General features: G+C 61.0%; 1 protein-coding gene across 1 annotated transcript in view; it reads left to right on the top strand.

Moving 5' to 3' along the window:
• Positions 1-22,262, top strand: part of CLCN7 (Cl-/H+ antiporter 7) — a 30,063-nt gene extending 7,801 nt beyond the window's left edge. Inside the window, 25 exon segments of the mRNA XM_017858290.1 lie at positions 4,158-4,229; positions 6,826-6,897; positions 7,031-7,096; positions 7,535-7,667; positions 7,958-8,067; positions 8,560-8,640; positions 10,042-10,104; positions 10,211-10,294; positions 11,376-11,469; positions 11,798-11,862; positions 12,347-12,463; positions 13,104-13,158; positions 13,658-13,718; positions 14,648-14,786; positions 15,879-15,972; positions 16,933-17,102; positions 18,391-18,442; positions 18,625-18,752; positions 18,954-19,039; positions 19,256-19,331; positions 19,334-19,370; positions 19,959-20,041; positions 20,128-20,304; positions 20,621-20,701; positions 20,988-22,262. Coding sequence (XP_017713779.1) covers positions 4,158-4,229; positions 6,826-6,897; positions 7,031-7,096; positions 7,535-7,667; positions 7,958-8,067; positions 8,560-8,640; positions 10,042-10,104; positions 10,211-10,294; positions 11,376-11,469; positions 11,798-11,862; positions 12,347-12,463; positions 13,104-13,158; positions 13,658-13,718; positions 14,648-14,786; positions 15,879-15,972; positions 16,933-17,102; positions 18,391-18,442; positions 18,625-18,752; positions 18,954-19,039; positions 19,256-19,331; positions 19,334-19,370; positions 19,959-20,041; positions 20,128-20,304; positions 20,621-20,701; positions 20,988-21,074 — 2,283 coding nt within the window. The 3' untranslated portion in view covers positions 21,075-22,262.
• The last annotated feature ends 1,926 nt before the right edge of the window (positions 22,263-24,188 follow it).

The following is a 24,188-nucleotide window of genomic DNA, read 5'->3' as shown; positions in this document are numbered from 1 at the left end:
TTTTTTTTAGTAGAGATGGGGTTTCTTCATGTTGGCCAGGCTGGTCTTGAACTCCTGACCTTAGGTGATCCGCCCACCTCGGCCTCCAAAAGTATTGGGATCATAGGCATCAGCCATTGCGCCCGGCCATTTTTTGAGGTTTAAATTACTCTGGATTCACAGCAAGTTGCGAAGGTAGCACAGGGGACTTGTGTGTCCTTCACCGAGTTTCCCCCAACGTTTACCTTCCCATAACAGCACGGCACCAAAACCGAGAGAGTGTCATTGGTACAAGGCGTGTAGATCCACGTAAGCGCCAGGAAGGGGGTGCAGGCTATTCTCAGACCCCTCTTTCTAGTCCCACCCACACCCAACCCTGGCAACCTGGCCTCCCCGCCAGCCCGAGTCCTGCCTCTCGGGAGTGTTGGCTCACGTGTTCCTGAGCCTGGCTGTTTTCAGTCAGTGTCCGGCTCTTGAGACCGTGCGGGTTGCCGTGTGTGGCGGGAGTTTGAGGAACAGCATCTAGCGTTTAATTTATAAGAACTTGCATTTAAAAAAGAAAGTAACTGCGCAAAATGCATCACCAAATGTGAAGTAAGCGTGATGTTTTTCCATTACAAAAGCTACCTTCTCAAAGCCCTGGCAGAGTTAAGGAAGGAGATGCTGGGAAGGGAAGGCGCCAGAGCCCCATCCTTTCACTCCGGGCAGGGGCGGCGGATGCCCTGCTGGGGGGAACCCCTCACCCTTCCCCCCTCTCGAATCTGCCAAGGCGGCAGCAGTGGGAGTGGCCTGCTGGTCACGTACTGCAGCTTGGCCTGACCGCGTTCACAGCTAGCTCTGCCTGCTGCTGTGGGACAGTGTTGTTGCAGTGTAGACGGTGGGTCACCTCAAGGCCTCCCAGGCCTGGTGCCCAGGATGTGTGACCATGGCTGTTTCTGTTTTGTTTGAGTTTTTTGAAATTTAATTTAATTTAATTTAATTTTTTTAGTTTGTTTATGTTTTTGAGACCGAGTTTCACTCTTGTCGCCCAGTCCGGAGTGCAATGCTGTGATCTCGACTCACCACAACCTCCACCTCCCGGGTTCAAGCAATTCTCCTGCCTCAGCCTTCCTAGTAGCTGGGATTACGGGCATGCACCACCACACCCAGCTAATTTTGTATTTTTAGTAGAGACAGGGTTTCTCCATATTGGTCAGGCTGGTCTTGAACTCCCGATCTCAGGTGATCGGCCCGTCTCGGCCTCCCAGAGTGCTGGCATTACAGGTGTGAGCCACCACGCCTGGCCTTTTTTTTTTTTTAATTTTAGAGATAGAGTCTTGCCATGTTGCCCAGGCTGGAGCGCACTGTAGCCTCGACTTCCCAGGCTCGAACAATCCTCTTGCCTCAGCCTCCTGAGTGGTTTGGACCACGGGTGCACACCACCATGCTTTGCTAATTTTGTTTTGTGTAGAGACAGGGCCTCACTGTGTTGTTCAGGTCGGCTTTGAACTCCTGGGCTCAAGCCATCCTCCTGCCTCTGCCTCCCAAAGTGCTGGTATTACAGGCATGAGCCACCACGTCCGGCCAGAATGATCCGTTATTTCCAACAAGGAAGAGCCTGAGACGCCCAGCAGGCCTTGAGTGGCGTTTGGAGAGACGTCTTGAGTGATGGGGAGAGTGGCCCTGTGGCCAGGGTGTGTCCCATGGGGTACCCAATTGGACGTGGGGTCCCCTCCTGATGGTGAAATGGGTCTTTTGGGTTCCATGGTCTCTGGGGTACCAGGGTACCTGTCCACCTGGAAGTGGGGGTCAGAGGCCCAGTGCCAGCCACAGGGCTGTGTTCTGGTTGTGAGACCTGGAGTCTGGGGGCTTTGATGTGAGTGTGAGCGGGAGGGAGGGGGCAGCCAGCCAGGCCACCCCTTCCATCATGCCTGGACCATGGCACCTTCCTCCTCCCGCCCTGTCAGCCTGTGTGGCAGGAGACTCAAGCTGAGTTTCACCTGTGACTGGGGGCTCAGGGAGAGCCACTGGTGTGTGGCGAGGCTGGGGGCAGAGGAGGGGCGGGTGCCCTGGGACTCAGGCCTCCGTCCAGCAGGACCAGTGCACTCCAGCCCCTCCCACACTCTTCCCTGGGCGTGGAGGTGCCATGGCAGACACCTGCGGGTCTATCTGTCTCTCTGGCCTCTGTTCCTGGCTTCTGATGGTGATGGCCTGGGGGTGCTCTTTGACTGGGGAGAGAAGGAGGCTCTGACTGGTGTCTGCCAAGGGCCAGTGGCACATGCCCAGGTCCCCCCCACCCCAGGGCCACTCACTGGGTCATGAACACGGGGCGGGTGCACACCAAGGGCGACGGGGGCTGGGAACAGGACGATGGTTGGGGAAGGGGTCCCTGGAGGGCAGTGGGCTGGAAGGTCAGGTTCAGGTTCTTTTTTTTTGAGACAGTCTTGCTGTTACCTAGACTGGAGTGCAGTGGCGCGATCTCGGTTCACTGCAGACTCCACCTCCCGGCTTTAAGCGATTCTCCAGCCTCAGCCTCCCAGGTAGCCCAGCTAGTTTTTGTATTTTTGGTAGAGATGGGGTTTCCCATGTTGGCCAGGCTGGTCTTGAACTCCTGGCATCAAGTGATCTGCCTGCCTTGGCCTCCCAAAGTGCTGGGATGACAGGTGTGAGCCATCGCACCCCACTGGGAAGGTGTGGTTCTGAAGGCAGTTTTGGGGATGGCGGTTTGGGGAGCCTGTCTTTCCTGGGGTGAGCACTCCAGAGGAAGCAGGACCCCACCCCGGCCCGCAGTGACCTCAGATCCCAGACCTTCCTTCTCCGCCCACGTGTCCTACCTGTGTGTGGTGATCGTGATCCCCGTGGACAGGTGGAGGTTGGAGGAGAATCGGGCCCCAGTGCAGGCCGTTCCCGTGCCTCTCCCTGTCCCCACCTCGGCCCAGTGGGCTCCTGGCATCATCACGTGCAATTCTGTCACCAAGAAGCACTTGCAGGCCCTGCTGAAACCTGGTGCGGGAGGCTGAGCCCAGGGAAGGTGGAGGGAGAGATGGGGGATGAGGAGGGACGGCGTTGGGGGCCAGGAGGGCTGCTCCCAGGGAAGGTGGAGGGAGAGATGGGGATGAGGAGGGACGGCGTTGGGGCCAGGAGGGCTGCTCCCAGGGAAGGTGGAGGGAGAGATGGGGATGAGGAGGGACGGCGTTGGGGCCAGGAGGGCTGCTCCCAGGGAAGGTGGAGGGAGAGATGGGGGATGAGGAGGGACGGCGTTGGGGGCCAGGAGGGCTGCTCCCAGGGAGGCGGGCGGCAGCGTTGGTGGTCTTCCCACGGCCAGTGCCAGCCATTGGACTCCTCTGCCAACACGTTCCTGACAGGGGCATGGGCTCTCTGATGCAGATAGTGGGTGCCCTGGGCATGTGGCCCCTCCCTGGGAGGCGGCCCTTCTTCCCTTCACACCCCCAGATGTGGGTAAAGATTCAGGAGATAAGGGAAATTGGAGTCGTCTCCCAAGGATCTTTTTGAGGAAAGGAGGCTGAGGTCCTGGCTCCTCCTAGCCTGGCCTCAGCACCTTGGCTCTAGCGAGGTGCCGGAGACTGGGGCGGGAACTCTGTAAGTCACACGTGCACCACGCCACCCAGGGCCCGCTGCCCTGTCCCTGCCCTGAGCTGGGGCGGCCACAAAGCCTTCGGTGGCTGAGAGCCCGCCCAGCTCTACCTGACAGCTGGGCATCCTGTGGGGAGGGCAGCGTGAACACCGGGGAGCCGTTTGTGTCTCAGGACTCAGAGAGGCCACAGTGGAGGTGGCTGTGGAGGTGGCAGGAGGCTGAGCAGGGCCTCGGGAGCAGGGCTGAGCGGGATGACCTGGGCGCTGTGGCGAGCACTGCATCGGTGGCGGCGTGTTCTCCAGCCCTTCTTTCCTGCTGGGTGGCAGGTGCCTCACCTTCAGTCTAGAGCAGGGAGCTCGCGCCCTGGGCTCAGAGGCTGGGCTTCTTGTTGACAGGCCGAGGGGCAGCCGGAGCAGTCCTGCTTCCAGCGCCCAGGGAGGCCCACCCCAGCCCTGCTGCCCCCACCCAGCAGGCAGGCCTGTCCTGTCCCATTGCTGAGCTCCCGGGCAGGGTCAGGTGAGGCCGGGCTGCGGCAGTGGGAGTGAGAATCCACGGTACAGTGTGTGACGCCTGAGCGCCCTCATGATTTCTCTTCTGCTTTTAGTCACCACATGCTGCGCTTTTCCGAATCGGACAGATGAGCAATGTGGAGCTGGATGATGAGCTTTTGGACCCGGTGAGTTGGGGGTGCTCCCTGTCCTCCCACGGAGCTGCATCTTAGCAGAGGGTGACTGGGATGGGCAGGGGCCGAGCGGCAGGGAGATAGTGGGACCCAGAGCCTAGGCTCAGGGAAGACTTCCCTGGGGGGACGCAGTCCCCAAGGCCGAGTGAGCAGAGGCAGCTGGACAAGCAGCCAGGCGGAAGTGCTCTGAGACGGAGGAGTGCAGGGCGCCAGGGACCTGGACGGGGGTGAACGGGCTGTGCGGGGCCAGGAAGCCAGTCAGGATGGCAGTGGCAGCATGGGCAGCGAGGGGGCGGGACCTGACTTTGGGATAGGGCAAGGACAGGGATCTTGGGGGTGCAGTGAGGAGCCCCAGGAGAGTGAGAGAGGGGGCTGGATGCTCTCTGACTTCAGAGGGCCGGGGTTTAGATGTTCCCATGCCAGTGGCTGCCCCGGGAGTCCTGAGCTCGGTGGCATCCTTCCCCTTGGGGGCATCTCCCGCCAGCCTTGGTTTGTCCCTCAGCCACCGGTGAGGCCGGGAGTCCTCCAGTGCCGGGAGCCATTCGCTCTTCGTCTGTGGGGAGATGTCTGTGCGAGTCCTGTGCACATGTGTTTAGCCAGCGGGACTTCTGTTGAGATGATCCTGATGTTGGCGACACACTGGGCACCCTCTTACTGCCCATCAGGCCCCATCCAGCTCTGCCCTGGGCCACGTCAGAGGCTGAGGCGTCTCACAGTCCACCTGTCCGGGTGTTCTTCGGCCTTGCGTCCCTTTGAGCTCTGCTGCTGCAGTCTCCCCGGAGGCTGGCGCCGTGCTCAGACGCTGTCCTGCACAGCCAGCAGCCCCTCTCCCGGGGCTGCCCTTCGGATGTGTTTGTGCTGCCTCTGGAGTCACAAGGCCTTGGGAAGTTGTGTTTCCTGGCCGTGGAGGCCTTCAGCACTGCCTTTTTGGACTTCAAAGTCTTTGCTCTGGTGTCAGCTTTGGGAGGAGCAGGAGTTAGGAGACAAGGGAAAAACGAGCATGTGAGATTCAGCAATCGGTCACTTTCGGCCTTAGGCGCTGGCGTGGGTGCCCGGCTGGCCACACGTGTGTTGGTTATGCCCATTTTTAAACTGAGTTTGTTGTCTTTATACGTGAGCTGCAGGGGTTGTTTATATATCGATGCAAATCTCTCATCCAGTACATGATTTATAGAAGTTTTCTCCCATTCAGCGGGTTTTCTGTTCACTTTCTCAGTGTGTCTTTTGATGCTCAAATTTTTTTAGTTAAAAAAGTTTTGGCCGAGCGAGGTGATTCATGCCTGTAATCCTAGTACTTTGGGAAGCAGACGGATTGCTTGAGCTCAGGAGTTCAAGACCAGCCTGACCAACATGGTGAAACCCTGTCTCTACAAAAAATATAAAAGTTAGCTGGGCCTGGTGATAGGCACCAGTAGTCCCAGCTACTTGGGAGGCGGAGGTTGCAGTGAGCTGAGATGGTGCCACTGCACTTCAGCCTGGGTGACAGAGTGAGACCCTGCCTCAAAAAAAAAATTTTTTTTTTTCTGGGCAGGTGTGGTGGTTCACACCTGTAATCCCAACACTTTGGGAAACCAAGGCTGGAGGATGGCTAGAGCCGAGGAATTCGAGATCAGCCTAGGCAACATAGTGAGACCCTGTCTCTACCCAAAAAAAAGGAAAAAAAAAAAAATTAGCCAGGTGTGGTGGTATGTGCCTGTGGTCCCAGCTACTCAGGACGCTGAGGCAGGTGGATTGATTGACCCCAGGAGGTTGAGGCTGCAGTGAGCCATGATCACACTGTTGTACTTCGGCCTGCGTGACAGACAGGACCCTGTCTAAAAAAAAAAATTAATTATTATTTTTTTGAGATGAGGTCTCACTGTGTTGCCCAGGCTGGATTTGATCTCTCAGGCTCAAGCAATCGTCCCGCCTCAGCCTCCTGGGGAGCTGGGAGCACATGCGCTTCATACCCAGCGTGGGTTGGATTGCTGAAGTTCAGTTAATCTATTTTTTCTTGTGTTGCTTGTACTTTTGGTGTCGTATCTAAGAAACCGTTGCCTAACCCAAGAGTATGACGACTGACCCGTGTTTTCCCAAGAATTTTCCAGTCGTAGGTGTTTCATCTCTTTTGAGTTAATTTTTGGATGTGGTGTGAGGTAAGGGTCCAACGTCATACCCTTCCCCTCTCTCTCTCTCTTTTATTTTTGAGACAGGGTCTCACTGTCACCCAGGCTGGAGTGCAGTGGCACAATCTTGGCTCACTGCAAGCTCCCCCTCCCGGTTTCAAGAGATTCTCCTGCCTCAGCCTCCCAAGTAGCTGGGATTACAGGCACCTGCCACCACACACAGCTAGTTTTTGTATTTTTAGTAGAGACAGGGTTTCACCTTGTCCAGGCTGGTCTCAAACTCCTGATCACAGGTGATCTGCCTGCTTTGGCCTCTCAAAGTGCTGGGATTACAGGCGTCAGCCCCCACGCCCCACCTGCAGTTCTCTTGCTGTGTCCTCGTCCTTGGCGTCAGGATGCTGACGGCCTCGTGTGTGAGCTGAGAGGGGCCTCTTTCCTTGTGGCCTTGTCAATCGTGCTTCTTTCTCTGCCTTTTTCTGCCACAGGATATGGATCCTCCGCATCCCTTCCCCAAGGAGATCCCACACAACGAGAAGCTCCTGTCCCTCAAGTATGAGGTGGGCGTCCTCCTGTTCCCCCTGACCCTGAGACCTGGCCTCTGCCCCCTCCAAACCCATTCCCGGTCTCCTGTGCCCGCACCCGGGGCGTCGGGTCGGTGCTGAGTGCTGCCCCTGCTGTCCCGGCCTGCAGAGCTTGGACTATGACAACAGTGAGAACCAGCTGTTCCTGGAGGAGGAGCGGCGGATCAACCACACGGTGAGCTGGACGCCGCTCCCTGCGGGGTCCCAAGGTGCAGGCCCTGGTGCTGACTGGGCCTGGGTCTGCGACACACCTCCTCCGTCGTCCTCTGACCCCGCCTCCGAGGCCTGTGGGTTCCTTTGGTTTCTGGAGACAGTAGGAGGGTCACGGTCACTGTAACTGAGAAGGCCGCTCTTACGGCCGCCAGATGCAGTGCCCAGTGTAACAACCGCTGGCTGTGAAGTTGTTGGGAAGTCGCCCACCTCCCCGTGTCACCCTCAGGCCCCGGGTGCGCTTCGGATGTTGGCCAGAAACTGCCCTTTGTGGGACTCGGCACCGTGCACGCTGGGACCTTCATCATCCCAGGGCCTGCAGGTGTTCTGGGCAGTCCTGCTGCTGCCAGAGCGACCTGCACCAGGGCCCTGCTTGACCCTTGCCCTGACCGCACCCCTGCAGGCCTTCCGGACGGTGGAGATCAAGCGCTGGGTCATCTGCGCCCTCATCGGCATCCTCACGGGCCTCGTGGCCTGCTTCATCGACATCGTGGTGGAGAACCTGGCCGGCCTCAAGTACAGGGTCATCAAGGGCAGTATCCTTCCCAGCATGGCGGGTGCAGCTTGGGGGGCGGGGGCGTGGCCTGGGCTCAGTCCCAGGCAGAATTCCTGAGCCCGGCATGTTCCAGTGCAGGTGGAGGTGGCCTGGCCAGGCTGGCTGCATCCCTGTCATGGTTGGGCTGTGAGACGTCTCTGTGATGTCTAGGGAGCATCATGGCTCCACCAAGCAGAGTGGCGTCTGCCAGGCTGGGCCTTGGGGCAGGGCCAGGGTCCAGGGTGGGTGGGCCTGACAGGGAAGCAGCCAGCCCTCCTTGATGAACCCCAGATATCGACAAGTTCACCGAGAAGGGCGGGCTGTCCTTCTCCCTGTTGCTGTGGGCGACGCTGAACGCCGCCTTCGTGCTGGTGGGCTCCGTGATCGTGGCTTTCATAGAGGTAGGTGGCAGGGTGCCCCAGCCACGTCGGACCCAACGAAGGATTGGGGGGCTCGGCGAATGGGCGGGAACCCCTGCAGCTCACCCACCCCCACCATCACGTTGGCTGACAACCTGGGCACTTTCTGGAATCACGTGGTCCAGACTCACAACCTCAGGAGGAGCAGACACACCAGGGCCTCTTCACCCCCAGACCCCCAGGTGCTGCTCCTAACCCAGCAGCACCGGCCTGGACACCGTCACCCCGCTCCGCCCCTCCTGGAGCCTCCTCACTCCGCCCTCCCTCCTTCCATCTCCACCTCTGCCCCCACCACGTCCTTGATCTGTGCCTGGGCTGGGAAGAGTGAGAGCAGCTCCCCGCATCACATGAGGCCCCTTCCCTGAGGCCCTGATGGTGCGCGGAGCTCCGCAGCTCCTGGGGCTCCTGGGCCTGTGGGGCTGGGTCTGCCTCAGCCTGGCCGTGACCCGCTCAGCTCTGCTTCCCCTTTTTCAGCCGGTGGCTGCTGGCAGTGGGATCCCCCAGATCAAGTGCTTCCTCAACGGGGTGAAGATCCCCCATGTGGTGCGGCTCAAGGTGAGGGTGCGGTGGCCCTGGGTGGGGGGGGTGTGGCTGGGCGCGGGGGGGCCCTGGCTGGGCGGAGGGGGGCCCTGGCTCTTTGCTGGTTCAGGAGCAGCTGTCTTGTCTGCCCGGCTTCCAGAACTGGCCTCGGCCACCTTGTGCACTGGTGGGCTGGCTGGGTGTAAAGGGGTCACCTTTTTTTTTTTGAAAGTGGTAACAGCTGGTATTTGCACATATTAAATTACGTTAAAAATGAGTAAGCCGTGCCGAGATGCTCGTCTGGTGCATGTATCGCCACAGCTGTGCAGCGCGTCTGTGACTGTGGGCTGCATGGCGGTGACTGACTGACTGGAAGCTGTCGTCGTAGTGGGCGTGTAGCGATGGTTCCTGCTTTCAGTTTGCCTCATGCTTGTTTACACTTGGTGTTATCAGAGCGTCTGGTTCTGGAGGTGCTGGAGCCCTGATCCAGTTCCACCCAGTTCCGCTGTGGTTGCTTCTGTCGGTGCCGCCAGCGTTCCTTAGCCTGAGACTTGCCAGAGCCCTGTCCCATCTGGGGAGGGGTGGGCAGCGTGGCAGCCACCCCCTGGGGGTGATTCCGGGGCCTGGTCCCCGTGGCCAAGGAGTGGGGCCAGTGTGTCCCCTCTGGCGAAAGCTCCGAGGTGACCTTGGGGTGCCCTTGCCCTGTGGTGGGAGACCAGGTTTACTGGAGCAGCTGGGAATAGCGACCGGCCTGTCACCCACGCCAGGCTGGCCTGAACCTTCTGGGATGTTGCTCCATACTTTTTGTTGGCTGAGGGTTGCGTTTGCTTTCCTTAGCGTCTTTAACGTACAGCCCTCCCCCGACGCCCCTACACACCCAGCGCCTTATGTTTGGGGTCTGCGCCCTCGTGGCTTCTGGCCTGGGGCAGAGAGGCTGAGAAACACCTTACACACCACCTCGGGTGGAGAGGATGAGGCCCCTGGGGGCGGGGAGCGGCTGGGAGGGCCATCGTGGAGCCGCAGGTGACCAGCCTTCTTGTGCCAGGGTTGTATGAGGGGCCTCGGGGCCTTACTAGGCGGGGCTCGCGGGAACACCTCCCCTGTGCTGGCCACACTGGCCGAGGCAGGACACGCCTGTAGGATGGGGCGGGCGACCCAGCTTTGCCTCAGGAAGGAAGGAAAGGAAAGAGCCCCTTCCCTGCTGAATGCTGAGGCCACAGAGGGCGGGACCCCAAGTGAGTGTGGGGGACGCTTAGCTGCTGTTTAGCGTCCACTGTGGCCATGGGGAGACCCAGCCCTGGGCGTGCCAGCCCCTTCCTGGATGTCCCATGTCCCAGCCACCCTGCCTGATCAGGGCTGTGCGTGCTGTTTTATGGCTGAGGTCCAAAGACGGCGCCTGCCCTTTCCTCAGAGGCCGTGCGTCTCCCTGTGTTTCAGACGTTGGTGATCAAAGTGTCCGGTGTGATCCTGTCCGTGGTCGGGGGCCTGGCAGTGGGAAAGGTAACAGAGTGCCCGTGGCCCCGCCAGCTGGAGCCCGAGGCCACCGGGCCCGCGAGGGCCGCCACACCCACCTGTGTCTCTGAGTGCGGGTCCTTCTGGTCTCCAGGAAGGGCCAATGATCCACTCCGGCTCAGTGATCGCCGCCGGGATCTCTCAGGGAAGGTCAACGTCACTGAAACGAGATTTCAAGGTGAGTCCTCCTCTCTCCACCTTGTGTGAGTGGGCTCCAGATGCCATGGGCACAGGCACGGCGCCACTCCGGGAGATGGGCTTCCCTCAGCATCCCCTGGCCGGGAGCCCCAGCCGCCTCTGAGGACAGCCTGGTGGGTGGCTCCCAGAGCCAGCGGGCACAGTCGCTGCCCGGCGAGGCCTCCACACGGCCCGCCGCTTCCCTCCTCGGGTCCCCTGGCGCACACGCATTTGTGTTTCCCGTGGGAGGGGTCTGTGGCTCCAAGCGGCTTCTTAGAGGAGCACAGAACCTGAAACCAAGTGTGTCTACCTGGTGTTTATTTGTCAGGACACGCTTTGGAACACTTTTTCCCCAAAGCCCCCAGCACGTTGATGGGGAATGAGTTGCATTTGTATGTGAATGTATTTTTCTTTTCTTTCTTTCTTTTTTTTTTTTTTTTTTTTGAGATGGAGTCTTTCTGTTAGCCAGGCTGGAGTGCCGTGGTGCAATCTCAGCTCACTGCAGCCTCCACCTCCCAGGTTCAAGCGATTCTCCTGCCTCAGTCTCCCGAGTAGCTGGGACTACCGGCGCCCGCCAGCTCACCTGGCTAAGTTTTTTGTTATTTTGGTAGAGGTGGGGTTTCACCATGTGGGCCGGACTGGTCTCGAACTCCCTGGCCTCAGGTGACCTGCCCGCCTCAGCCGCCCAAAGTGCTAGGATTACAGGCGTGAGCCAGCACGCCCGGCCGTGTGTGAATTTAGAGGTAGGCGGCGTTCCCACAGTACAAACACCAACAGCAAGGCTGGGTTTCCGTCCCTGCGGTTTTTGGTAGAGGGTGGAGGTTTTCAGAACCTTGTGTGTGCTGGAAAGTTGATCTCCTGGCTGGGTCTTTCTGTGTTTCCCTGGACTGCTGGTGGCTGTGCCGACCCTGCTGTCTCTTGCCGTGGTCTGCAGCGCGGTGCTCTTCAGGAATCAGAGCTGGTGACTCAGTCGTCCTGAAAGCCCCTTCCCCTGTGCAGCCCTGTCCTGCTGGCCGCTCTGCCTTTCTGAGAGCTGTGCCCTCAAGGAACCTGCCCCGACCCTGGGTCTGTCCCTGTTGCAGATCTTCGAGTACTTCCGCAGAGACACAGAGAAGCGGGACTTTGTCTCTGCAGGGGCCGCGGCCGGAGTGTCAGCGGCATTTGGAGCCCCCGTGGGTGAGGAAGGCTGTGCCTGATCTGGAGCTTTGCCCTTACCCTGTGTGTTGGAAGAAACGGTCTCCTGTCTGTAGGCCCAGTGCCCGCTGAGGGTGGGCAGAGGCTCAGAGTCACAGCCGGGGCATTTGGAATCGGCCAGCAGCAGCCGGCAGTGTGCTTGGGCCCGGCCCTCGGACCTCACTTGGAGTTCCTCTCTCTGTGGCTGGGGCCTACCCCAGTAGCTTCTTTCTGACATGGTCTGGGTTCCCTGGAGCCTGGGGGCGGGAGGTGGTGGTGGACATGGTGCCCTGTGTCCAGCTGGCACCCGATCCGGCCTCCTGCCTTCCAGGTGGGGTCCTGTTCAGCCTGGAGGAGGGCGCATCCTTCTGGAACCAGTTCTTGACCTGGAGGATCGTAAGTGCCCGCTGATGGCTGCCTCCCCGTCAGGGTGCATGCTGCACTCTCAGTCCCCGCCATGGGGTCCACCCTGGGGCCACCCATCAAGCTGCAGCTGGAGCTGGAGCCCTATGGGTCTGTCAGGCCCTGGCCCTGCCCAAAGCGGTGGTCGTGCCTTTGCTGCCCAGTTCGCCCTTGGTCCTGGGCACCATTGCCAGCCCCAGGTGGCTCCCGGGTGGGGGATCAAACAGCCAGGAACCCAGCCCTGCCCCACCTTCCCCTCTTGCTCTCCAGTGATGAGTTCAGAGAGGGCTGAGCCCCTCTGAACTGTGCCCGGCACAGTGCGCCCGCCCCTAGCTCCAGCCCCTTCCCTTCTGCCTTGGGCGAGGTCTGCAGACTCCTGGCCCCCTGGCTGACAGGAGGGGCGGTGGTCCCTGCTGGTCTGTGGGCCTGGGCTGGGAGCATGGCTCTGAGGGCGCCGGTTTCCTGCTCTCTATCGCAGTTCTTTGCTTCCATGATCTCCACGTTCACTCTGAATTTTGTTCTGAGCATTTACCATGGGAACATGTGGGACCTGTCCAGCCCAGGCCTCATCAACTTCGGAAGGTTTGACTCGGAGGTACCTGTCCCATTGCCCACCTTGCCCACCTCGCATCCTGGGCCAGGACCCTGTTTGCTTAAGGCCCAGGTTGAGGATTTGGTCCTTTAGAAAACTGGCTCACAGCTGTGGAGCCAAGCTCTTGCGCGAGCTCCAGGACCCTGAGGAGCTGCAGGAAGACACCCCAAGCCCTCAGGTCAGGGCGCCGTGTGACCAGCAGGACACCTGGGATGTCACACAGATGTGGCATGAATGGGGCCTCCCATGGCCTGGGGGCACATGCAGCAGCCGCTGTGGGGGCAGGTGGGCTCAGGCAGCCTGGGGCCTGGGCTGGAGAGCCTCCCCATGCCATTGACAGGACGGCTCTGTGCGCAGGAACTGGGGGATCACGGGCTGTATTCCCGGTGTCTGGGGCTCTCCCCGCCCCGGGTGCTGAGGGTGGCAGGGTCTCTGAGAGCTTCCCTGGCTGCCACACCAGGCAGGGGCCAGGCCTGCTCAAAACACCCAGCGTGTTTCCCTCCTGTGGACTTCTGCGGCCTGCGTGGAAGGGCGGGAAGGCGCTCTGGCTACAGCTCTCTTACGATGGCGGTCCCTGAGTTTCAGCAGAAGAGCTGTGGGCCTTTTCCGTCACATCCTCTGCCTTCTCCCTCTCTCTGCGCAGAAAATGGCCTACACGATCCACGAGATCCCCGTCTTCATCGCCATGGGTGTGGTGGGTAAGGGCTGCCCCCAGCTCTGCAGGGACGGCCTGTGGGCCTGGCTCGGCTGGACTAGAGGCCGTGGTTCCCTGGAGCCTGCCCTCATCCCAGGACCACCTGGGGGCCTGCTTCTCCAGATTCTTCCATGGGCGGCACGCTTGGGGGTGGGGAGCCAAAAGTTTTGCTTCTGTGGCTTCCTGTTGTTTATCTCTCTGTTGGCAAAAACCACAGGGCTGCAGGGATGGATGGGTTTTCCTCTAAGAGGTAGAATTGGTCCCACCAGCGTTTATTGCTCTGCACGACACCTTTTCCCTGAAGGAAGGCAGAGCCTTTGAGAAACAGCGCCCTCAGCCCTCAGGGTGTGCTGATGTGGAGGAAGCATCTTACTTGTTCCCCCAGCCCCCTGCCGTCCTCTTCCCTTAGCAAACCCTCGAGCTTCTCCTGCTATCTGGGAGCTGGAGGGCAGAGGCCTGCCCCTTTCCTCCCGTGTCGCTGACTGGCCTTTCCCTGTCCGCAGGTGGTGTGCTCGGAGCTGTGTTCAACGCCTTGAACTACTGGCTGACTATGTTTCGAATCAGGTGAGAAGTCGCGTTGCATACCGTGTTGAAAGGTGTGGCCACACAGGCCCTTTGAAAGCGGACGTGGTGGCGTGGGGTTGACACTCTGAGGCCACAGCCGAAAGAAAGGCTGTGTGTGCAGCCTCTTGCCTGATGGTTTCCTGATGGAGCTGCTCAGAGGAGATGTGTCTTGGGCCCTGGAGGGGACAGACTAGCCTGAGGCTGGAGCATGAGGGCTCCGGGAGAACGGCGCCTGGGTAGGAAGTGAGGCCCTGCGTGGGATCGGGCCTGGGCAAGGCACGCCCAACCTTCGCCCGGCTCTGCCTGGTAGCAACCGCAGCTGTCCTAGGACGCTAGGGGCTCCCGGCTTCTTCCTTCTTGGTCTGTGCCAATTTCAATACTATTGGGTGCAGCCGGGGCACGGGGAGTGCCACTTCCCACGTGTTGGGAGGTGTTGCTGCTGAGGAGTCTTTACCCCAGGGAAGAGGACGGGCCCAGGACATTCGGGCGTCTGATTGACGATTAAACACCAGCCTGGCCCAGCGCGGTGCCTCATGTCTATAATCCCAATAGCACTTTGGGAGGCCGAGGTGGGCGGATCACCTGAGGTCGGGAGTTCCAGACCAGCCTGACCAAGATGGAGAAATCTTGTCTCTACTAAAAATACAAAAACAAAATTAGCCGGGTGGTGCGTGCCTGTAATCCCAGCTGCTCAGGAGGCTGAGGCAGGAGAATCGCTTGAACCCGGGAGGTGGAGGTTGTGGTGAGCCAAGATCGCGCCATTGTACTCCATCTAGCCTGGGCAACAAAAGTGAAACTCCGTCTCCAAAAAAAAAAAAACACACAGGCCCCCCCACAGTGTCCTCCATCAGGGACTTGGGTTGCCATGGGAGCTGCCGAGGGGCCGCACTGCCATTCTGCGTGCCATGCAGCCTGACTCTTGGTTCCAGGTACATCCACCGGCCCTGCCTGCAGGTGGTCGAGGCCATGCTGGTGGCCGCCGTCACGGCCACGGTCGCCTTCGTGCTGATCTACTCGTCGCGGGACTGCCAGCCCCTGCAGGGGGGCTCCATGTCCTACCCGCTGCAGGTGGGAGGCCGGGCCCAGGTGGGGTCCAGCAGACAGGGCAAGGTCTAGCAGGCAGGGCAGCCACAGGGCGGCCTCCAGGAACCTTGCTTAGGCCACGGGAGGAGAGCTGCCCACCGCACCGAGTTCCAGAAGCGCACAGGCTGGCATGTCTCAGAGAGGGTTAGTCCTGTCCACCCAGATCTGAGGAGGGCAGGTGTCTGCCGAGGTGCCAGGGGAACAGGCGGTGGTGTGGGGGCCAAAGGCTCCCCCCAGTCCTCTTCCCAGAATGGCAGCCTCATGGGGCGAGTCTCAGAAGCCTGGGGGGCACCGTGAATGTGAACCCAGGAGAAATGCAAACCTCCATCCACGCCAGGCCCGTGCCTGGTGCTCACGGCTCACCACAGTCCGTGTGTCCGTCTGCACTGTGACACGGTTGCCCGTGCCTGCTGCTCACGGCTCACCACAGTCTGTGTGTCCATCTGCACTGTGACCCGGTTGCCCTGGAAAGCACCGTGCTCAGAGGAACCACACATGAGGTCACGCGGCGTAGCCCCGTTAACATGAAACATGCACAATGGGGAGAGCCTAGAGGCCCAGCAAAGCAGTGGGTGCCGCGGCGGGAGTGAGCAGGGCGGGGTGAGCTGACGGGACAGGTGCAAACCGTTAGAGGCGTGGGAGGCTGGGGTCTGTGGGGTTGACCAGGCTTGCTACACTCTGCTCCAGCCCCGTGGACAACACCCCAGTGTTGCTAGAGCCTGCGAGGCTCTGGGCCTGGGCCTGTGGCACCGGGGCACCGACAGCCTCTTCTAGGAGCTCGTGAGCACCTGGGCCCACCTTCCCCAGCACCAGGGATGGACAGCCCCCCAGTCCCCCAGCCCAGGGTCCTGCTGACCCACCCCCAGGGCTGGACATGGTTCTGGAGCCCCTGCTGGGCCTGGGCCCTGTGTGTCTTCTTTCCCCTCTGTGACCGTGGCCCGCCCAATGGTGGGGTCGTGTGGTCCTGCCCCTGATGTTGGCCAGGCACAGAGTAGACGGCCTCTCAGGGCGACACCAGGTCTGTGCCTGCAACCCACTGGCCCGTCTCCCAATATGCGCTCTCTCCTGACCCCGCAGCTCTTCTGTGCAGATGGTGAGTACAACTCCATGGCCGCGGCCTTCTTCAACACCCCGGAGAAGAGCGTGGTGAGCCTCTTCCACGACCCGCCAGGTGTGTGCGGGCAGTGCTGCCGGGCAGGCCCCAGGATCAGGGCGTGGGTGATGCCTTCTGGCCGAGTGTCCCCTGGGGGCCGAGGTCGCAGCCCTGGGCTGGGGGTCATTCCTAGCATGGATTATAGCAGGGACTTACTCCTGTAATCCCAGCACTTGAGGAGAACGAGGCAGGAGAATCGCTTGAGCCTAGGAGGTTAAGACCAGCCTGGACAACTTAGCGAGACTCTGTCTTTGCCAAAAAAGCAAAATTACCCAGCCACGGTCGTGCGCCCACAGTTCCAGGTACTTGAGAGGCTGGGCCAGGAGGATTGCTTGAGCCCAGAAGGTTGAGGCCGCAATGATCTGTGATTACATCACTGCATACCAGCCTGGGTGACAGAATGAGGCCCTCTCAAAAAAACAAAAGAAAACCCAGCCTGGTGACTGTCACACCAAGGCCACGGCCTGGCCTCGCCCAACCACAAGGATTTCATGGAAGCGTAGCCCGTGACCTTGGAGTGCTGGCCTTTCACCTCTACGATGGTGTCCCCTGGTGGCCTCGCCCACCCCATGCACAGTGCAGTGCCACCTGCTGCAGGAAAGGAACCCCAGGCTATGGGGGGCACCGTCTTCCCAGAGCCAGGCTGCGAGCTTGCACCATAGTGCCCACCATGGAGTCTAGACCCGGCTCTGCTGTGTGGCCGGTGCCTGGGCCGCCCACCTGGACACGGCTCCGGCTGCTGCTGGCATCAGGGCCCCGCAGAGCCTCTTGCCCTGTGGTCTCACGGATCCTTGCAGCCTCTCTGGTTCCCAGGGAGGTTGAGAACAGGGAGCCTTCTGGGGACCGCTGGGCTCAGGAGCTCAGGTTGCTGGGCTCCTGGAAGGTGACTGTGAGGCCCAGGACTGGGCAGCGGGGCAGGGCAGTCCTGCGGAGGGCGCGAGTCATGTGGAGGTCCCACCAGCCCCTCTTCTATTCTAGGCTCCTACAACCCCCTGACCCTCGGCCTGTTCACACTGGTCTACTTCTTCCTGGCCTGCTGGACCTACGGGCTCACCGTGTCCGCTGGCGTCTTCATCCCATCCCTGCTCATCGGGGCTGCCTGGGGCCGGCTCTTTGGGATCTCCCTGTCCTACCTCACGGGGGCGGCGGTGAGTGGGGCTGGAGGGGGAGGCTGTGGGGCCATGCAGCCGAGCCAGGTCTTGCTGCCGTGCGGACCGGAGCAGGGGTCCCAGGCAGGGCAGGACAAAAGCATCGCGCCTCGCGTTGTTCACGGGCCGTGAGCGTTGTCCTGCTGTGACAGCACGTGTACTGTGGTAGCACAGCCTGTGTGGAGTCTGGACCAGGCAAAGGTTGGGGGTGGAGGCTTATGTCCTCATTCTTGAGAATGGGATAAAAAGCATGGGTGATTCTGGGCTGCCACAGAGCTGTTTCTAGGCTCCATGGGGTGGACGTCCGCCCAGGGCTGCTCTCTGGGAGGCCGGGCACCAGAGCAGCATCTGCTGCCTGCCAGACCTTGGCCTCCACAGGCCTTCCTTCTCTGCGTGCTTCTGCTGGGGCTGGGTTCCCTTGTATGTCCTCTATTTCTCATGTCAGTGGCTTAAATAACACTGAACACCTGTAAGAGGCCTTGGCAGGAAGCCGCCGGCCATGCTCCCCAGCCCTGGCAGGAAGCCCCCACTCCTGCTGCCCAGGCCTGTGTGCTTTGCCCATCTCCCTGCACACAAGGGGCTGGCTTGGTTTGTTTTGATTTTTAAAATTGAGACATGATTCACATACCATAAAACTCAGTTGTTTGAAAGAGGACAATTCAGTGGCATTTCTCACATTTATGAGGCAGTGCGGCCATCGCTGCTGCTTCTAGAATGTTCCGTCATCCCAGACTGGAAACCCTGTGCCCACTGACACTCGTGCCCCACTTTCCTTGGCTCCCAGCCCTGGCAGCCACCGGGGTCCTCTGGTCTCTGGCTTTGCCCACTCCCGACATTGCCTCTACACGGAGTCGCCGTCTGCAGCCTCCGTGCCCGGGTTCTTTGGCTGAGCCTTGTGTTCCTGGGGCTCTCCGTGTCCTGTGAGCTGGAGTTTCACTCTTCATGCTGGGCGGCACTCCCTATTTGGCCTGGACTGCTGCATGGTGACCGTGCCCTCTGCACCCTCCATGCCTGCCACTCCCCTGTTCCTCAGGTGCCGAGCGCCTGGTTCAGGCCGAGGGTGCAGCCTCCGCAGCAGGGTGTGCTGTGCTGGGTCGTTCTGCGTGTGTGTATGCAGCCACAGGGTTCTTTCTTGGGCATGGGGCTGCTGGGCCTGGGCAGGGCCTCCTCCGTCTGTGTGTCTTGGTCGGTTTGGGCTGGGGTCTAGGCAGGGCCTCCTCCGTCTGTGTATGTTGGTGGGTTTGGACCTGCCACCACACTGACACCTCCTCTGTGTCACCTCCCGCAGATCTGGGCGGACCCTGGCAAATACGCCCTGATGGGAGCTGCGGCCCAGCTGGGTACGTCCCAGCTCTTGCCCAGTGGGTGGGGGGCTCCACAGGGTCAGGAGGGGGCCGTGGCTGTCGTTGCGGGGCTAGGGTCTGGGGGCAGGTGGATGGTATGGGTGCTGCCCAGAGAAGGCGGTGGCCACATGACCCTGAGCCAGGCGGGTGGACGTGCTGGGTTCCCGATGGCCCCATAGGCGGGATCGTGCGGATGACCCTGAGCCTGACGGTCATCATGATGGAGGCCACCAGCAACGTGACCTACGGCTTCCCCATCATGCTGGTGCTCATGACCGCCAAGATCGTGGGCGACGTCTTCATTGAGGTGCGCCAGGGCTTCAAAGCCTCACCCTGAGCGCGCGGGTGCTGCCGTTGGAGAGGGGCCCTTGTGAGCCCAGCCTCCAAACAGCCAGTCCCCAGGGGTGGGCTCGGGTTTCCAGGGTGGCCTCTGGGTTCCTAGGGGTAGGCTCGGGGCTCCAGGGATGGGTGTGGGCTCCTCAAGCCGTGTGTTGCGCCCCGCCCGCAGGGCCTGTACGATATGCACATTCAGTTGCAGAGTGTGCCCTTCCTGCACTGGGAGGCCCCGGTCACCTCGCACTCTCTCACTGCCAGGTATAGCGCCCACGACAGCTGTGGGTGGGCGAGCGGTGTCAGCTGGCCTCTTTGTCACACCTAGGGGGCGGGGTGCCACGGCTCGCAGGCTCCAGGTAGGGTAGCCCGCCCGTCCCTGTCCACGCGGGCTTCACACCTCACCAGCCCACGGGGCGTCGATCCCGGTGGGAAGTTGGGTGGCGCGTGAGCGGCTGTTGACCGGGCTGCCTCCGGCAGGGATGGGTGTGACACGCCAGTGACCTGCCTGGAGCGCGGCCCCGTGGAGGAAGGCGGCCGTCATGCTGGACCCGTGCTGGCGACACAGCGTCCAATCACAATGGCTTCCCCTGTGGGTGCGAGCATGCCTGATGCACACCAGGCTACGGGCCACCCCATAGACTGGGTCCCGCCATGTGACCTCTGTTGAGCCCAGTGGTGAGAAGCATACGGCGAGGTTCACAGGACAGGGAAGCTGCATGTTTGGGTGCACTGTCGATTCTAGGAGTGCTGGGAGCTGAGAGTGCAGCCGTGGGGGCCGTGTGGGCGCTGAGGCTGGGCGGGGCTGCGGCCTGAGAGCCGTGGCTTTGTCAGGAGGCCCTGACAGGACGCGCAGCTCGGCCGCTGCCGTGTGTCCCTTAGACGTGGACACTGGGGGTTTGGGGTTGGTTTTATTTGGGACCCAGTGGGGCTGCATCTGCCCTGCAGCAAAGCCACCGTCCCTGGGCCCTTGGCTTTCTGCAGTGCACGGTCAGGCCCCACTGCCCTGGCACTGATCCTTGGGTCCCGTGGCATTGTGCACATGGAGTGCCATGGCGAGGCTGGTGTGAGCAGGTGACCACTGACACGGGGCCCACACCCAGATGGGACATCTGGCTGGAACAGGGTCAGAGAGGGGCCCGACACAGCATTCCAGCACAGCCCCCCACCCTTGGCCGTCACCCTGACCACGGGCCTCTCTCGCAGCCTGCCCGACTCCAGGGCCTGATCCTGCGCTCCCAGCTCATCGTCCTCCTAAAGCACAAGGTGCGCACCAGGCTCCGGGCTGCCAGTGGGTAGGGGGCCCAGGGGGTGCTGCCTGGGTGCCTGATGCAGGGCTCTGCTGCCCACAGGTGTTTGTGGAGCGGTCCAACATGGGCCTGGTGCAGCGGCGCCTGAGGCTGAAGGACTTCCGCGACGCCTACCCGCGCTTCCCGCCCATTCAGTCCATCCACGTGTCCCAGGACGAGCGGGAGTGCACCATGGACCTCTCCGAGTTCATGAACCCCTCTCCCTACACGGTGCCCCAGGCATGTGCAGGGCATGGGTGCTGGGGGGGCTGGGGCCGAACAGTGGGGGTTGGAGTCCAGAGCCTCCTGGAGGGGCGGTCATGGGGGCCGGGGCGGGGCCAGGAGTCAGTGACTTTGTCTCCTGTGGAGGGGCCTGGCAGGCTTTTAGGCTTCAGGCTGCAGAGCCGAAGTCAAGGGGCTGAGCAGGCTGGCCAGATAGGCGTGGGGGCTCAGGACGTGCCTGGACGCCATGGTGGGGGGCTCAGGGAGCCAGCTCGGGTGAAGCCCCGCCTCCCCTGCCGTGTGGGCGGCACTGACGGCTGTGCGCCTGCTGCAGGAGGCATCGCTCCCCCGGGTGTTCAAGCTGTTCCGGGCCCTGGGCCTGCGGCACCTGGTGGTGGTGGACAACCGCAATCAGGTGAGCGGGGGCGGTGAGGGTGGGGGCGTGCCGTGCAGGCTCCCCTCTGCCTCCTGCCCGTGCTTACGCTCAGTTCCCGGCAGGGGACACTGAGGCACGGGATCCAGCACCCAGTCTGCCCATGCCCCATGGCCACATCCCTCCCCAGCGCTGCGCTCAGCTCGGGGGCTGTGCTGAAGCCCCCAAGGCCCCAGCCTGTGCTGCCCCAGCCACACGCAAGGCAGGGAGCTCCACAGGCAGGCGGGAGCTGACCCGTGGGCCCCTGTGGCCTGGCCTTGTCCTGCAGGTTGTCGGGTTGGTGACCAGGAAGGACCTAGCCAGGTACCGCCTGGGGAAGGGAGGCTTGGAGGAGCTCTCGCTGGCCCAGACGTGAGACCCAGCCCTGCCCATGGTGGGCACCAGTGCTGGCACCCCGGCCCCTCCGCACTTCCTCCCGGAGTCACTGGTCTCTCTGGCCAAACCATGCTCCCCAGCAGTGGTGATGGCGAGCATCCTGCAGCTGGGTGGGCAGGCGGCGGGCACAGAACTGACCCTCTCATGGGACTGACCCTGTGTGGGCGGTGGCCTCCTCCCTTGGAATCTCCTTGCGCGCGCCCAGTCTCCGCTCTCCTCGTCTCGGTTTCTTTATCTCCAGGGATCAGCTGTGTGTGTGACCGCCCCACTGGGCTGTCAGCCTCTTGGGAGCCAGCGGCAGGGCCGGCACCTGCGTGCCTGTGCCTGCGTGTGTGAGACAGAGCCCTCGACCCTGCTGCTGCCCCGAGGGCTGCCTGCCCTGGAAGGGCCCCTCTGCCTCCACACCTGTGGAATCTTCGAGACTTGGGAGCTGGCCTGGCCCCTCAGCCACAGGCTTGGCCTCGTTTTCAGCCGTGAGCAGACAGCCTGTGGTCCCTGGGCCTGAGCCATGGACTCGTAGCGCCAGGGTTTGACCGCCCCAGAGAGCAATCTCGCGGTGGCGCCACAGAGGAGCCCGGTGCACTCCCCAGCCGGCATCCGTCTTGGGTACACAGGCCCAGAGGACTGGGGTGATGGCCCCGTGCTGTGGGGTCGAGAGCTGAGAGGAACCACCAAGGCCCTGAGCCCCACGCCCAGCCCTGCTTTGGTCCCTGAGCCTCAGAGCAGTGGAGTTGCCGCCCTGTGGACCCTGGCTGGGAAGGCAGTCTTCCCCTAGCACGTGGGGACCCCGGCCTCGGGGGTGGCCTCCCTACCCCGCCCCTGCCGGCCACCAAGTGCAAGTGCAGCAGGGGCCTCAGAGGACACCTGGCCCAGCACAGGGCTAGAAGGGCCGGTGGGCACCGGAGCCGAGAAGCCCCCACCTGCCCACCTGTGGGCCCCTCGGAGGCTCCTCCAGCCAGCCTGGGTGGACCCCGTCTCACACGGCAACTTCCGTGTCCCTGTTAGAGCCACATGGGTCCCTCCATGGGGGGCTGGGGGCGGCTCCCTGCTGTGTATTTCCTCCCCAGGGAGTGGGGCCTGCCCAGGAGCTGACTCCACACCCCCTGCTTAGCCCTCACGGGGCCCCAAGGCGTCTGAGTGCGCGAAATAAAGAAATCCTCTCAGCCCACCTTTGCCAGTGTCTTCCCTCTCACCCTGCCCGGACCACATCCAGCAGCCTGGGACTCGCAGGGCCCTGGGGTTGGTGTGCCATGCGGAGTGATACAGACGTGAAGGACAGCAGCTGCGGCCACCTGGAGCACCAGCCACATCCTCTTCCTCATCCCCGCCCCTCGCCTCCCTCCTGGGGGCCTCTGGGTCCTGGCTGGTGGGTCTGGGGGACGGGGCAGAGGCACTCCAGGTGGAGGGGTGGGGCTGGGGTGCCTGCACTGCACTGACGCCAGAGGAAAACTGGACCTCAGAGTTTCGGAGTCTGGGCGCCGGAAACGTGGGTGGGGTTTTCCCTCACAGTGGTTCTGTACTGAGGACCTGGAAGTGATTGTATTTTGGATATTGTATCTGGTTGAATAGAGTGGTCAGAGTCAGGATTCACGCGGCCTCTTTTTGCTTTTTAATGGGACTGCTGAGCAAGGCTGGAGTTACCATGGAGCCCGTCTGTGCCCCCACTCCAGTGGCGCTGCCCAGGCCTCAGACTCTGCTCGGGCGCGGGCCTGGCTGTATCTGGGGTGTCCTGAGGCTCTCGACCTCCCTGTTCCCGGCATCCCTCCCTGCTGCCCCCACCTCCGGCAGCTGAAGGAAGTCCCCTTTGCTAGAGGACACGTGTCTGCGCCCCCTTGGGAGTGGGACGCCTCAAATACATCCAGAAGCAGGCAGCTGGGGGCCCTGCGGGAGTGGGAGAGCTGAGGGCTAGAGTTCCACTGGCAGCTGGGTTGTGAAGCCATGAGGTTCTGGGGAGAGAAGGAAGGTTCCGGAACAGCCCCGCTGCCCCACACCTGCCTCTCTGTGTCCACAGAGGAGTCTCGCTTTGTCACCCAGGCTGGAGTACAGTGGCGCGATCTCGGCTCACTGCAACCTCTGCCTCCTGGATTCAAGAGATTCTCCTGCCTCACTCAGCCTCCCGAGTACTTGGGACTACAAGTGCCTGCCACCATGCCCGGCTGATTGTTTTGTATTTGTAGTAGAGATGGGGTTTCACCATGTTGATAGGCTGGTCTCAATCTCCTGATCTCAAGTGATCCTCCCACCTTGGCCTCCCGAAGTGCTGGGATCACAGGCGTGAGCCACTGCACCTGGCCTAACTTCGCTAATTGTTAACATTTTGTAGTGATGGGGTCTCACTACTTTGTTCAGGCTGGTAGATAAGAATCCTGTAAGCACTGAGGTGGTTGTGCTGGCAGAGGCACGGTGGATAGAAATGAGTCTGTTTCTAGAACAGTTGTTAGTACTAGTTAGAATGGATTGCTGCCATCCTGGCTAACACGGTGAAACCCTGTTTCTACTAAATACACAAAAAATTAGCCGGGCGAGGTGGCGGGCACCTATAGTCCCAGCTACTTGGGAGGCTGAGGCAGGAGAATAGCGTGAACCCGGGAGGCGGAGCTTGTAGTGAGCTGAGATTGTGCCACTGCACTCCATCCTGGGCGACAGAGTGAGACTCCATCTCAAAAAAAAAAATGAATTGCCGCCTACTCCAGGAAGGAAAAGATCTGATACAATCAATCTTCCACCACTGGTTGGCTAGTCCCTCCAGTGGTAGAGTAATACTGAGAATTCAGCATCAGTATCTTCTGTTGGCAGTTTGGTCATTCATCAGTGGCAACAGCCATATCAGCCTTTGGTTAGAAGGAACCCATGATATTGGGCCCATGCTATCACGGCCTCTCCATTAACAGACCCATTGTTTAAGCGCTGAAATGGCCAAGGAGAGAGTCTGGCTGACATCCATAGGAGAAGTTAACCTGTTCACCTGGATTCTGAGTGCCTCTGGTTGACATTATTATGAGACACAAAGGTCTACACACTTTATGCCTATTTCATAAAAAAAAAAAAAAAAATTGTTTTTGGATTTAATTTATTCTTTTTTTTTTTTTTTCAG

The sequence above is a fragment of the Rhinopithecus bieti genome, unplaced genomic scaffold (assembly GCF_001698545.2).
Source record: "Rhinopithecus bieti isolate Rb0 unplaced genomic scaffold, ASM169854v2 scaffold_47707, whole genome shotgun sequence".
NCBI lineage: Eukaryota > Metazoa > Chordata > Mammalia > Primates > Cercopithecidae > Rhinopithecus > Rhinopithecus bieti.
This window is presented reverse-complemented; position numbering and strand designations above follow the sequence as displayed.